Source organism: Emys orbicularis, chromosome 17, assembly GCF_028017835.1.
Source record: "Emys orbicularis isolate rEmyOrb1 chromosome 17, rEmyOrb1.hap1, whole genome shotgun sequence".
Taxonomy (NCBI): Eukaryota; Metazoa; Chordata; order Testudines; family Emydidae; genus Emys; species Emys orbicularis.
In genome coordinates this window covers 5,152,380-5,166,492 of record NC_088699.1, presented here as the reverse complement: position 1 = coordinate 5,166,492, position 14,113 = coordinate 5,152,380, and the positions used below count along the sequence as shown (strand labels likewise).

At 49.1% G+C, this 14,113-nt stretch overlaps 1 protein-coding gene across 1 annotated transcript in view; it reads right to left on the bottom strand.

The window, feature by feature from the left end:
- DOC2B (double C2 domain beta) overlaps nucleotides 1-14,113 on the bottom strand; it is a 136,431-nt gene that overhangs the window by 66,596 nt on the left and 55,722 nt on the right. Inside the window, exon 4 of the mRNA XM_065418344.1 lies at nucleotides 1,288-1,397. Coding sequence (XP_065274416.1) covers nucleotides 1,288-1,397 — 110 coding nt within the window. The remainder of the gene's footprint in view (nucleotides 1-1,287; nucleotides 1,398-14,113) is intronic.

Below are 14,113 nucleotides of genomic sequence, written 5' to 3'. Positions count from 1 at the left end.
TGTAGTTAGGTAGCAGGGAGTTATCCCAAACTGGAAGTTAGCCAAGACTTTGTGACAAACATCTGTGTGTGGCTAAAGGGACTTCAGTGTTGCATCCCATCGGAAAGGCAGCATTTCCGCACTGCCAGTGCCATGCAAGGTTCAGAAAAAGGAACAGCGTCTACTGAACGCCCTGCCACCACTCCCTGCAGGTGTCCCATCCAAGCCCTGACCCGGCAGGACACTGCTCTGATTGCAAGAGATCAGATTCCTCATATTTTTGCCAAGTTAAACCAAGTTCCATTTAGTTTTACAGCAATTTACAAATGCATTTATGCCCTCCTCCAAAACTCATCTTCAAATAAAGATCTGCAACTCAGCAAGAAGCAATAAATAAATAAGGTATGTTTAGCAGTTTTGGGAATTATAATGTTAAAAAAATTGCAGATCAGACCCCAAGTTGATAAATTACGAAGCTTGTAATGATGAAATGCTATAAGGCTCTTCACCAGCTATTCAAATCCAGGCAGCTTATAAATCAAATGTCTGTCACCGAAGGGCTGTGATTGATCCCTGCAGGAGGAGTGTGCAAATGAGGGGCCTTGGGAAATAATAATTATCTCTCGATCCGCTGGAGAGAAGGAGCTATAAATGTCCTATCAGGATTCCAGTCTGAACAGCACATGCACAGGTGACGGCTTGACACCGGCCAAAGGGAGCATTCTGTGTTGTACCCTAATTATTGATATTCCATTATAAACACATCCCAGGCCTGGCATAGCCTGAAAGATCTGCTAGCTACATGGGCTGGCACTTTCAAAGAGGTCTGAAGAAGAAGGTAAGATGTCTGGCTTCCAATCAATTTCAATGAGAGCTGGGCACTTAACTCCCTTGAGCTCTTTTGAGCATCCCAGCCATGGCTGCTAGTAGTGAAGGTTTTAGGCCACTGAAGCTGGGTGCCCGATAATCTCGATTAACATGTCACATCTTTTCTCAACTGGTGGGCACCTTGGTGCAATGCGGTATGTGGCTGACTGAAGGTGCTCAGATTTAGCTGAAATACAATGGGCCTGATTTTCTGGTGCTCTGCACCTTGGCTGGCTATTCACACCAGTGCAGATTGGTGACAGCAGGAGTATGGAGTGGGGATTTCACTGGCTTCCCCTCTCAACGCATCACTGCAATATGCATTCGACCCCTTCCCACACATAGATCAAGTGAGTACAAAGAAAGCTTTCTTTCCAAATAACGAGACATATGACCCGCTCCACCTGCATCTCCACGAGATGTCCCCAGGGTTACACTTACCTTAGCGTCTTGCGAATCATATCCTCGTCCGTGATGCCATAGTAAGTGAGGGTCTCATTCCAGGTGGGATTCAGAGTGTTCCGCAAAGTTTTTGTTCTTAGCTTATTAGCCTGGAAAAAGCAAATAATACACCTGGTTAGTTAGCCTGCCCCAGGTAACTGCTTTGGTTACAGGATGCAGATGATGAATAAACACTTGGGAAACGAAACACAGGCCATGAAATGATGAAGCAACATACTTGAGCAGCTCTCCTTTGGCCCTCAGTTCCAATACTCATCTAGCGACTTTGCACCACCCTGCTGATCCCCCCCCCCCCCCCCCCCACGGGATAGCAAAAATCCCCCTCAACCAGGCTGGTGCAGCAGGGAACTGGAGGTGCACAAAGGCTGTGGCCTTGTGGGTCATTTATAGAGCAATCCAATTATCCATCCAATACCCTGTACAATAAGCAGCAAGATCATGGGCAGCTTGGAAAAGAGCAGTAGGAGACCAGGGACTTCATTTATATGGGGGGAGGGAGGGGAGAATAGGGTAGAATCAACTCAGGCTTATTTAAAAAAAAAAAAAAAAGTTTGCTGGTCTGGATGTTTATTTGCATCCCTGTGTTTAGTGCAGCTACAGTTCCTGGCAGACCCAGAACCATTTCCTGGATGCACATTTAATTAGATGTGGCAGCTTGTTTTTAACCCCAGGTCACAACAGTTGTACCGGAGGGACATGGCACAGCGCCATAGCAGAGGGCAATTACCACCCTAACAAGGCAAGAGGAAACTAGAGACACATGTCAAGGCTCGGCGTGGGAGCTTGTGAGGGACAGTGCTGGTGTTCTACCAAGTCCCAGAGTCCCCAAGTGTAACACAGCCCCTTTGGGACCAGCTGGAGAAGGGTTCACAGCAACTCCTCACAGGCCTGACCGACTCGCTACACTTAGCGCACTGCTTTCAAGAAGCTGCACTGGAAAGCACAGCCTAGGAACCCAAGGGACATTGTGACAGCAAAAAAGGCACACAGGACTAATGTGGGCATGGGGAAAAACACAATAGACCCAAAGCAGCACGGCTATGCAGACAGCGATGCTAACCCACCAGTTCCAATGCTAGTGGTCCAATTTTCTAGCACAGACAAGGCCGTAACAGCTAGAAACCCTCAGTCCAACTCCTGCGCAACAGTGTCAAACCAGGGACGACACCTCGTGCAGCAGGATACTATAAATGAAATTCTAAAACGGCACAGGGCCTTTTCCAAAAAGCATTGGCACCATAATGGAGTGTCACTAAAAAACAAACTGCTGTGCCAGTACATCAGATCCATTTCTGAAAATAAGTAACCATCCTAATGAGTATATTTTATTAATGCATTATTGAGATGCTTCCAAGAGCCATTGTTTGGATGGATTTATTTTCCTTTTTTTGTTCTTCTCTCAGAGCACATTATTAAATCATTGCTCATTCATTGCAAGGCCTCGTGGGAAGTCTGCTCCACCTGTTACGAGCGCTGGCCGCATCCTAGGGCACAGTTACCCAATACCTAAATGTTAGCCTGGAACAGGCGCTAGGAAGCTTACTGGGAATGTGTTCCACTCCCAGTGGAGATCACCAGAGCATCCCAGCTGCTTTCTGCCTATGAGATGAGTCAAAGCACAGGCTTGTTTAAGGGTCTCTCGTCAGCATACAAGTCCTATGGAGCTTTGCCAGAAAACAGGCTCGTGAGGAATTCATTTTCATACCCCTTGGCTGAACCTCTTGATGAAAAGGTTCCCAGATCATTCAGTTTGCTCCAGAGTTTGAAAAACCCAGGGGTTGCCAACGTAGAGGCCAAAATTAAGTGTCCGAGTCCAAATCCTGATGGTGGAAAATCTGTACTTAGTAGCCCCACACCACTACAATGAAACAACAAGAGGCTGTCTTTTTCCCTGCACGGGCTTCTGGCCAATTCTGCTGACCAGCAGGACATTTACAGGTCATAAGTTGGAGAACAGAGAAAAGCCACATCACGAACCACCTCCCCAGTTGGCTTGAATACCAGCACTTTCAGTAGTGGTGTCCAGGACAGAAAGGCAATGGAGACGACACCTATCTCCTAACTACGGGTCTAATCCAAAGCCCATTGCAGTGTGTGAACAGGACAGTAACAAGGGCTTCTTCCCAGCTTGCAAAGGAGCCACTACCACACCCACAGTCTCTCTTAGGCAGTTCTACTGTCCCCACCTAAATAAAACAAATCCAGCTCCTCAGCTCCATGCCCAAGGATGGTTCCCCTTAGGCTTTACCTTTCAGGCTCCCACTGTCTCCCCTCCCGAGGCTCTCGCAGCCCTGATGCTCCTGCACCTATAGCTTCTTAACTCTGACTCACTGGATCTCTCTCATTAGTAGGTCTCTCCCCACACACCCCAGTCATCCCCTTTTAAAGCCTAATTTGGGTCAGCTGATGTGGCACAGGTGCACTGACCCTGCTCCCTCTTAAAGGGCCAGCGTCATCCTGGATAGGGACTCTTTCCATTGGCTTTGCTACGTTATGACAGTCCTTTACAGAACAAGCCGGGGTACCATGCTGTACCTGCTCTGTGGAGAAAGGCCCTGATCCAGCATTGTCCTTAAGTCCATACCTAACTGCAAGCAAATGATTGAGCCCCATTGGCTTCAGTGGGATTTGTGCATATGCTGTAACAGGATGAACCTCAGCATCTTTTTAAAAGCAAACACACTTGCTTAGAATCAGGACCAGAGAGGGGACTTCACGCTCTAGTACTGTCAACCCTCCATCTTTCCCCAGCTCTAAAGTCCTTTTAAATCATCTTAAAGTGAGACTTGTCAATTATCTCTTATAATTGCTCTTTCAGGGCAGTATAGCCAACTCAGATGATTGTTTCAAAACTCTTATGATAGTTGGTGCTTTTCTCAAAGCCCCAGCTCCTGGAGTCAGGTGATCATGTTAGAACTTCCGTTTGTTTGTTTTTTCCCCATGTAACTTTCTAGCCCTTCTGGTTGCATAGAAAAGCTTGAAAATGTAGGTGGGAAAATCCGCCCCAAAGCCCAACATTTAAAAAAAAAATCTCATGATATTGGGGGGAAAAGGAGGAGCTGACTTGTAATTTTTGAACACTTGGAATTGACAATACCAGGGTAACCAAAAGAAAATACCTATGCTGCCATTGTATAACCATTGGGAACAGTAGATGGACTGGTTAGGAAGAATATCCAGCGGAATAAAACAAAAATGCGATGAAGACGGGCAATAAAACTATAAAGCATTAAGGAAATGGACACATAATCCATGTCACTTAAAACAATTTCTAGCTACGGTAGGAAAATACAGAGCAGGAATAAATTGGGTGCAGGCCCTCAGCTGCCCAGAATATGCAGCAATGGCAGCACAGGCCAAACAAAGCCTGATTTAAACAATGCCATCTGGACTAACGGACTAGTTACTTCCGTTGCTCTTTATTTTAGATATCACATCACACTCCTGGCAAAGCTGGACATGGCCAAAGCAAAGGCTGATGTGAAGTGCTGCTGCAGCAAATAAAAGCAGAAGACAGGAAAAGTAGAGGCATTATCAAGCTGTAGGATGGTATAAATTAAGCCTTGTATTTTATTTTTATTTTTTAATTTACAAAGTAACAGGAACAAATAATGAAAGACACAACACCAGAGAAAATGTTCAGAGCAGGGTGAAACCTTGTTATGGGCTGAGGTAAAACCTTCTTCCAACTGATGTGTGAACTCACCCTTCGCTTAAGATAGTTTGTAAGAAACACTTAGGGGGCTACACCTAAAACAAGGCCCAACAGATTCTGCCCAGAAACCAGCACCGCATGGGTACTGTGACCAAGCGGGTGTGAAGGAAGGCAGAACACACAGAAACTGAGAACAGACAGACCCCGAGAGAGAGGCAGATGCAAAAGCAAGAAAGCCAAGCAGTAGCCTGTGAATACAGAGAGACCCTGGAAAAAGCTAGAGCTTTTGGGTCTGTCGGCTAAAGAGGCTTTTTTGGGGGAGGCACGGGGGAAGGGGGATGTCAGTGAATGAACAGAATGTACATTCAAACAAATACAAGGCAATACTTGCCCAGCATGTAGTCAGCCAGTGGGGATCACAGAGACAAATACTGCTGCTGGATGTAAAATGGCGTAACCAAACCTCATGCATCAGGGCATAAACTCATGACCTCCCAAGGTTGAGGAAGAAAGCCGCACACCTCATCCCCCACATCTCTCACATAGCACAGCCTACTTGACTGGGCATCAGATGTACCCCTCTGCTGGCAGCACAAAGTGAGGTGTAGCAGCACTGCAATTCCAGCTTCTAGCTGGAATGATGTTTACTACGTTCCCAGGTCGGGCTCACGCAACCACAGCAGCAGAGAACTGGTGTGACAACTGTGCCCCATCATCTCCACAAATGAAAGAAACGCCGGCGCTTTCCAAGCGAGGGAGGAAGACGGCTTCATCCCTTACTCTAGGGGAAATGTATTACCTTTGCGCACAGCCCATTTGGGAGTGAAAGAGGCTCTTTCAGAGGAATACTGGATGGCAAACTGTCCCACCTATCCCCACCCTTCATGGTCCTTTCCACGGCCTGCTTTAAACTTGAACTGAAAGATGTTCCAGCCTGGGGCCTGCAGGAAATGAGTCTGGTGGGTCTTATGCTCAAATAAATTTGTTAGTCTCTAAGGTGCCACAAGTACTCCTGTTCTTTTTTTGGTGGGTCTCAGGCCATGTCACAGATGCTGCACATCCCAACCTGCACAAGCTGACAATCTCCATGGAGAGGGGCTAAGTACTCAATGGGGGCCTGAGCCAGAACTTGCTGAGGTCAATGGAAAGATTCCCTTTGACCTAACTGGCCAAGCCACTTTCCTCCCCACTGGTGGGGCAGCAGAAGTGCAGGGCACCTTGCAGCACCACTCCCCACCATTTTAATCATCCTCAGGAGCTAGAGAGAAGGGGCCTCATCTCCAGGCTGCCAACCCAACATCTCTCACCAGTGCTGAGTTCACGTAGCCCGAATGAGCGCTCCCTGAACGGCTTCATTCCATCACTGGCTTTCATCTTGGAGCCCAGAATGCCTTCTGGGCGAAAGAAGAGAGCAGAATCCCCGTGCTGAAAGGACGATCGATTTTAAGACAGGTCGTGTTCCCTCTCTCCTTCTGATGCCTCCTCCCCCCACAGTTATAATGATGGATTGAGCTTAATACAACTTAGACCTTTTTTTCCTCCCCCTGTTGGGGAGGAGAATGACACATCACTCTGTAGAAGAGGACTGCTGATTTCAGGTAGGGCTTTTCCATTAATTCCCTGGCACAAGGACAGGCTGAGCGAGCAGCAATTTTCACTGTAATTGTGTGCAAAGTGGGACAGTTCAATCCTCACTCTGGCCACTTCTCAGTGTAATGAGCTCTGATGAAATCAATACGTAAAAGTTGTCTGCCGAATATTTCAGACGCATTGTGACATTCATCATCTTTGTTTTGCAAGCACCACATTAGAGGTAAGCAGGGCATTTAGCACACCGGGAAGTAAAGGGTCTCTCTCCTGCTTTAAGAACTGCCAGTCTTGCTACTCAGATGGACTTGCTCCTTTACAAAGGGCATTCCAGATTCTGGAGCAGTTTTTCATTCCCTTCAAAGAAACTACAGCAAAAATCACCCTTCAATTATCTTATCCAAGGGTTAAAAGAAGGTCTCCTGACTAGAAACACCCAACACTCATCAAGTAATCTGGCTTTAAACTTGGGGTAGATGAATAGGTTAAAAACAACCAAAATTCTCTCTTTATTGTGTCCTATCCAAACTGGAGTGTCCCTCCCAGCAGAGAATAGACAGGACTCTACTGTAATTAATATATAAAGGGATATTTTATTGATGCCGCTGAACAGACAGACAGACCCTGTGGTTCCCTCTGGTTCCTAGCAACCTGACAAACCAAATACAATCTTTTGTTATCTGGTGTCATTAACAAGGTGTCCCTAAATCTTAGTGCACACTAACGGCTTGTCTACACTTGAAACATTCTAGGGGCACGGCTGCAGCTGCGCCGCTGTAGTGCTGCAGTGTAAACACTACCTACGCTGATGGGGGGGGTTCTCCGCTGGCACAGGTAACCCACCTCCCTGAGAGGCGGTAGCTAGGTCGCTGGAAGACTTCTTCCTTCCACCTAGCGCTGTCTACACCAGGGCTTAGGATGGCTTAACTATCTCACTTGTTAAGATGACATAATTTGACATAATTAGACCAGGCCTAAGCAATCGTGGGATGAGACTGATGACTATACTGCACAGAACCTCACCCAGGATTCAGACAGAACCCAGAGGCAGCAAAATCCAACAGGCAGGGAGCTGGGCGAGGAGTCAAGAGACCTGGGTTCTGGTTCTTGCCTTTTCCACTGACTTGCTGGCTACGTCACTTCCCCTCACCTCCCACCTGTTTAGTCTAGTCTATCTGAATGTAAGCTCTTTGGGGCCGGAATGGTCTCATAGGGCTTGTCTACACAGGGAAGCTATACAGGGGTAAAGCAGGGTGTGAATTTAAACCTTTCTAATTATGCCAGTGCAGCTCCCCCATGTGGGCTCTCTTATTCCAGCGTAGGAGAATCTTCTTCCAGTTTAGCTTATGTTTCTTTGGAAGCATTTTAAGCTAAGCTGAAAAAAGGCACTCTTATTCCAGAATTGGAGTGTCCACCCAAGGAGCTAGAGTGGTATAACTACAGTGGTTATGGTGTTGAAGTTAACTGATAGGACTGGGAAAAGCTCCCGTGTAGAGAAGTACATGTTTGTACACCACCCAGCACAACAGGGCTCTAATCTTGTGTGCATTATAGCAGCGCCTAGAGGCCCCAACCAAAAACACATATCAAACTCTGGCTGGGATCTGTGCAAAACTCACCAGTGTCTCTCCCCAGACCTTTGGGCAGACCTGGTTCATTTGGATTCATGTGGATTTAGTTCCTCTAGGATGGGAACATCTAGCTGTGTTTGACCCCTCCTATTTTGTATTGCTCCTTTCGGTTGTTTTCAAAAGCAGTCTGTCTACGGAAGAGACCTGGATTTGCACAACACTGTTGAGGTTTATTCTACCATCATCGTACAGAAAGTTGGTTGGAAGAACACAAGAGACTCCTGTAAGTGAAAGGGTCTTTCTTTGATCCTTCGGAGAGAGATTCAATCCTACAGTAACATAAAGCACAGCTGGAACACAGGGGGGGAATTGATTCATATGAACATCTAACACCCTGTAAAACCAATCGTATTTCATGTCACTCAAGCAGAGCTCCCTTTCAGCATAAAATAAAATCAGTGAATCAACTAGTATGGCTGTCAGGTCAGGAGGCAGCTTAGCTCTTCAAAAGGAAGCCCAAGTGAAAACAATCACTGCCTTGCAGGAGGTGTTTCCATGGGGGGAGGAGAGGAATAAAACCCAACAAGACTGCAAAAAGCAATGATCTTTTCAGCTTCAGCTGAGCTCGATTGTAATGCCTTGCTCACCTTAAATGTTTCCCAACTTTGTAAAATAGTTTCAAAATGAGATACTTCTCGCAAGAGAGATTTAAGGCGGCGCTGACAGCCATTTGTCTTCCTGGCAGAGTTCAGACCTTCTCTTTTCCATTTTATTAGTATCATTATCAACGGCACTGGGCACGTCTGGGAACCACAGGCCATTGGGAGGACTGGCTGTAAGCCTCCAGGCTCGCTTGGCACAAGATAAGCTGTTCATTAAGGCCGATTACCAGTGTGTTTTGAAAGACGCCAGATACAGTAACTCAATTGCAGGCAGGAATTGCATTAGGACAGAACGGCCAAACAAGCACGGAGGAAAACGCATGCTAAATAGCTGGTGTGCGTGGAATATTTTTGATCTCTGGCTGCTAGTTTGCATCAGGCACCTAACAGGCCAATGATACTGAAGTTCTGCTCCCCTCACCTCTCGGGGGGTTATTTATCATTTCCAATGTATAGGAGAATGCGTCAACCATGTCCTCTATGTGTGGATACAAGAAAAGCAACTCTGTGATCATTCATCAGCTAATGATACAGAAAATCTCCCTGACAAGGCAAGGAACCACACACTTCCTCAGGAAAGCCCAGGGTTAACAGGCCTGACAGCGCCCACTGAAAGTCAGGATTCAGTCAGAGCAAGGGAGGGGACAAGGACATGCTCAGCTCCCAGTGTCCAGAGAGGAGTGACTCGAGGGACTGTCAGCTGGAGAGGTGACCTCCAAGGACCCGAAATGCACAGTGTTTTATATGGTAGATCAAACAGAACATCCTGAATCATACCCAGCAATTAACTGGGGACCCAAGAATGAAACACAGTCAAGTAAGTTGGCAGCACTAACTGAAGCTTCCCAGCGCACTTCCAGGAGGAGCGCACTGCAATAACCCACTACAGGAGGTCACAAAGGTTCACCATGCAGAGCATTAACTGTGAGCAAGAGAACAGAATAGAAAACTGCATCACTCACAACAGGGAGACAAACCAGACGTGGAGATTTTATTTGCTTTACAATAACAGTGGCCTGTGGGAAGAGGCTCTCCTGGCTGTTAATGACCACCTGGGATTAAACTGAAACTCCTCTGCCCGCTTGTTAATTGGCAGAGCTATCCCCATGCCTGAGCCTGCTCTCCCCTATTTGCACATGCAGCGCCATTCAGCAGGAACACTGGGCTGAAGGGGAGAGGGAGGGATGGCCCACTCTTAGACACTCTCACTGAAGATTTCAGTCTTTATTTCGTTTCTCAGAGGCAAACTGAAGGGGTTATTAAAACATGCAAGTACTTCTATCCACCAGCGGAGGAAAGGGCTGGCATTTCACTAGCAATCTGCAGAGGGCCCCATGGTGGGAGGGTTGCTGGTGCTGTGCCAGTTTTTCCGAGCAGCACCAGAAATTAGCACTGTGGCTCTTCCAACATGCCTCACAAACCAAGGCTCTCCCTGGGCAGTGATCCTGGACCTCAGTAAAGCTTACAGGAGGAAATTCAAAAGCAGGCAATGCTCATCCAGGCTTGGGTTTCATTATAAACCTGAAACTGTCCGACGGACAGTGATCAAAGGCTGGTTGTTTCACCTAGTGGAATGGGTACTGCCAGAAACCTGGGAAGAGCCAGCTGATCTGAGTCAGTATACAGTGAATAACTGCTGTGCCTTCTCTCCCAAGCACTTACTAAACACTATACCATCCACATCCATAATCAGGCTCCTCCTAGGGCACCTCCGACACCTAGTTAGTGATCGCTCGGCTAGCTGGCTGGCTTGCCTTGGGAGGTCTGATCTGCTAGAGCAAGTTGCCTCAGACTCTCCGCGCACCATAACAGAGAGGTTGTCTTGCATGCCAGCCACAATGGCCTGGCCCCACACCTTCTCCCATTCTCCACTGTGCAGACCACGCCTCTCTCTGCCACAATCCCACATCACTGCGCAGCTGCTTGCATGGCAGAGTAACATCAGGAGATCTTTCCCACGCCTTTGTGAAGCTTCCCTGAATGCAAGTGAACAGCTAGAGTCAAAGCGGAGCCAGCTCCACACGCCCAGCCTGCTCTGTGCATCACCAGCGTGGCCCTGTGGCTCCCGTTTTGAGAGCTGCTGCACTGGAGGCATTTACATGCACCCTCCCAACTGCAGGAAGAGAGGAGAAAGGGAAAAAAGAAAAACCACGCAGGATAGGACTGATGGGGGTATCTGTTTGTAATGAGCTGGGTTTCCAGTGATCCCTTCCCAGGCTCAGGCGCTAGGGAGATATCAGGTGGTGACAGACACATCACTAGCCCCCTGAAGCACAGTGATCCTTAGACAACAAATAGCAGCGTTTCCTCCTGCAGACCTGGAAGAAGCTGCAGAGAACACAATAACCACGAGAGACAAGGCAGGGTGATAACAGCATGGGCGGTGTGCTAAGCATCAGACCAGTCCTGGAGAGCCGGTGCTGTTGTTCCACGGTGCCACCACCATCCCCTGACCTGCTGTGAGCCAACACATGACTAATTCATCAAGGAAACCAAGATCAGCACGAGACGGGGGAAATCTGCCAGTCATCACTCATCGCCCAGCGGCTAAAAGGTGCCCTGCTGTTAAGCCCTAGCCCATAACTAATCCTGGTTTGTTTGGTTCAGGCCAGGGGGTTTCCGGTTCACCTCCCACAGCGGTTTTACAAAAGATTCGGAAGAGGTTTGCTTTCTGGAGAGGGAGGCAAGCCAGCCCACATAGCAGTGTGACTGTTACCCTGCCTGTGTGCACAGGTAGAATCTCACTTAGACATGCCAGGGGTGGTTGGGTGAGGGTAATGGAAGTGGCTCAACTTCCCTTTTTCCCCACCTTCAAGTTCCTATTTGGGTCACTTTTTCTGCTTGCTTCTCCCACCTCCAAAATATAAACACAGCAGCTTTAATTCTGCCCAGCACCTTTCGTAGCAACGCAGTCTCCCCCCAGTGCAGAAACACAGTTACAGAGCAGGGCGCATACCTGGGCACCCAAATCTCACACCTGGGCACTGAAGCAGGCCCCCGGGAACCGAGGCTTGGTACTGACACACCTAAATGCTCTTGGAATACCTACATGTAGATGCCCAACCCAGCACCTAAATGTGACGCCCAGCCAACTGCTAGTGGAGAACCTACATCCAGATGCCAGACCTAGGTGGCCACATGTAGTGAGGCAGAGTGGCCTCCCTCTGGACTGGAGAGCGAGGGAGCACTACACTCCCTTTGGTGGGCGAAGCCAAGCCCGTCCCGGCCCCCTGGACGGAAGTACCAGGGCAGGCCAGAAGCGTAAAAGGAAGGCTCTGCAGCTCAGTTGGGCTGGAGCCAACGGACGCCTCTGCCTTGCTGCGGCACCCAGGAGCGGAACCTGCACTCTGCCGCGCCCTGCCCCCAGAGGAGACAAATGCAGACGAGGAGTTGCCAGGACTACCATTGGCTGTCTACCCCGAGGAACCTGAGGAACCAAACCCCGGGGAGGTAGGAAGTAGCCCAGGGCAGCTGACGATTGGCCGGCTACAGGGCTGACCGCGTCTCAGTCGGCGTGTTGTGGCTGGATCCCCACCGACCCAGTGGCAGACCACTCTGCCACTGCTCGGGCCCTGGGCTGGAACACGGTGGAGTAGGGCGGGCCCGTGTCCCCCTGCCACCCCAACCCCGGGGCGGCCGACTCTCCACCTTAGACCAGGAGGCCTGTGCCCTGTGAACCCCCCTGCTAGCACCCTAGAGCGTCTGCCGGGGGCACAAACCCCTTTCAGGGCCCCTAGACTGTGTGGGCGCTCCCCCTTACCTGAACCCCGAGACTGGCTGCCTGAGCTCCCAGCTGAGGCTAAAGCCTGCCCCCTGCTCTGCCCCGCCCTAAAGGGTGATGGCTAATTGACTGTGTCTGTTTGCTGGCTGCCTGAGCCCACAAGCCCAGGCTAAAGCCTACCCCCTGCTCTGCCCGACCCCAAAGGGCTAGAGCTTATTGACTCGGCGTATCTGCTGGCTGCCTGTGCTGCCTTGCTGTCAGCCCCATTGCAGGGCTGTGAACTAGAGTCTACGCAGGCCGCTGTCCCGCCCAGGGGCAGGGACAAAGGGCCCAGACTGTTGTTCTGTGTTTGCCTCTGTCAGATTGGCCCAGAGCTCTAGACTTCTTACAGCCTGACCCTGCCGGTACGACCCAAGGCCGAGGACTAAACCCCAAGACAGCGAGGCAGAGTGGCCTCCCGCCCCACTGGAGAGCGAGGGAGCGCTACACCACATACAAAAATTAGGCCCAGCAAATTAAAGAAAACAAGAGCTAAAGAGTTGGCTGAAGGTGTGGAGGGACCGAGTGTGTGTGTGTGTGTGGTGGGGGGGGGTTTCTGGGCAGTTTGTGGAACAGAAGCAGGTATCCACCCCCCAGCTGTGGGGAGAATGCTAGACAGACTCAAGGCTGCAGCCAGCTGTGGTGGTGGGGAGTGGGCTTAAGACGGAAAAGGAGGAGAAGTAAATGGAGCTGCAGAGCCAGTGCTGCTACCCAGGTGATGTGCTGCAATCCTTTGATCAAAGCAGCTTTCCCCTCCACGCACCATTTTAATGTGCCTTGGAGACAAAGGGTTAATGCAGACCCTTATTTTCAGGTTATTTTTCCAAGAGGATCCCAGTTGCCAGACACACAAAAGGCCTGATGGACCCCTCCCCGGCCCCAGAAAAATCTTGTCCCCCAGTCAGAGGTGCACTAGGAAGGTTATTCTACTACGGTCTAAGCATAAGATTAAGAACCACTCTGTTGCTGGAGGGCAAGGCATCCTCCTTTTCAGTCTCACACTGGCTCTTCCTTAAACTGTCTGCACCCCAACAGCTTGTAAGGGAGAAGGGATTCGCATCTGGGGTATAATGAACTCGCTTTCTTTGAGAAGAACCTCCGGCCTGTTCCTAATATGACCCAGTGCTTTGAGGACTGTACTGGGAGCCAAGACTCCTGGTTCTACCCCTGCCTCTGACTTCTTGGGTGACCTGGAGCCAGTCACTAGGGCTGGGTTTTAAAAGACACTCTAGGAAGTTAGGTCCCCATGTCCCATTGAAGGGTAATGGGGTTTAGAGGCCTAACTCTCAAAGATTTAGGGCTGAACTTTCCAAAACATCTGTGTGCTTCAGCTACACAGTGTGTAAATAGCCATAATGAGGCTTAATCATCTTTGCAAAGCACTTTGAGCTGTGTAGATGAAAGGCCCTACATATGGGTAAGTGCACACTACTACTGCACCTTACAAAAACTAGAAATCTTTGGCACATGAATTTTTTGCAGCAAACGGGACACTCAGAATTCAAGTTATTCTAGGTGCAAGCAGCATCGTTTTTAAATTCAGCCATTCTCAAGACTGCTCCATTGCTCC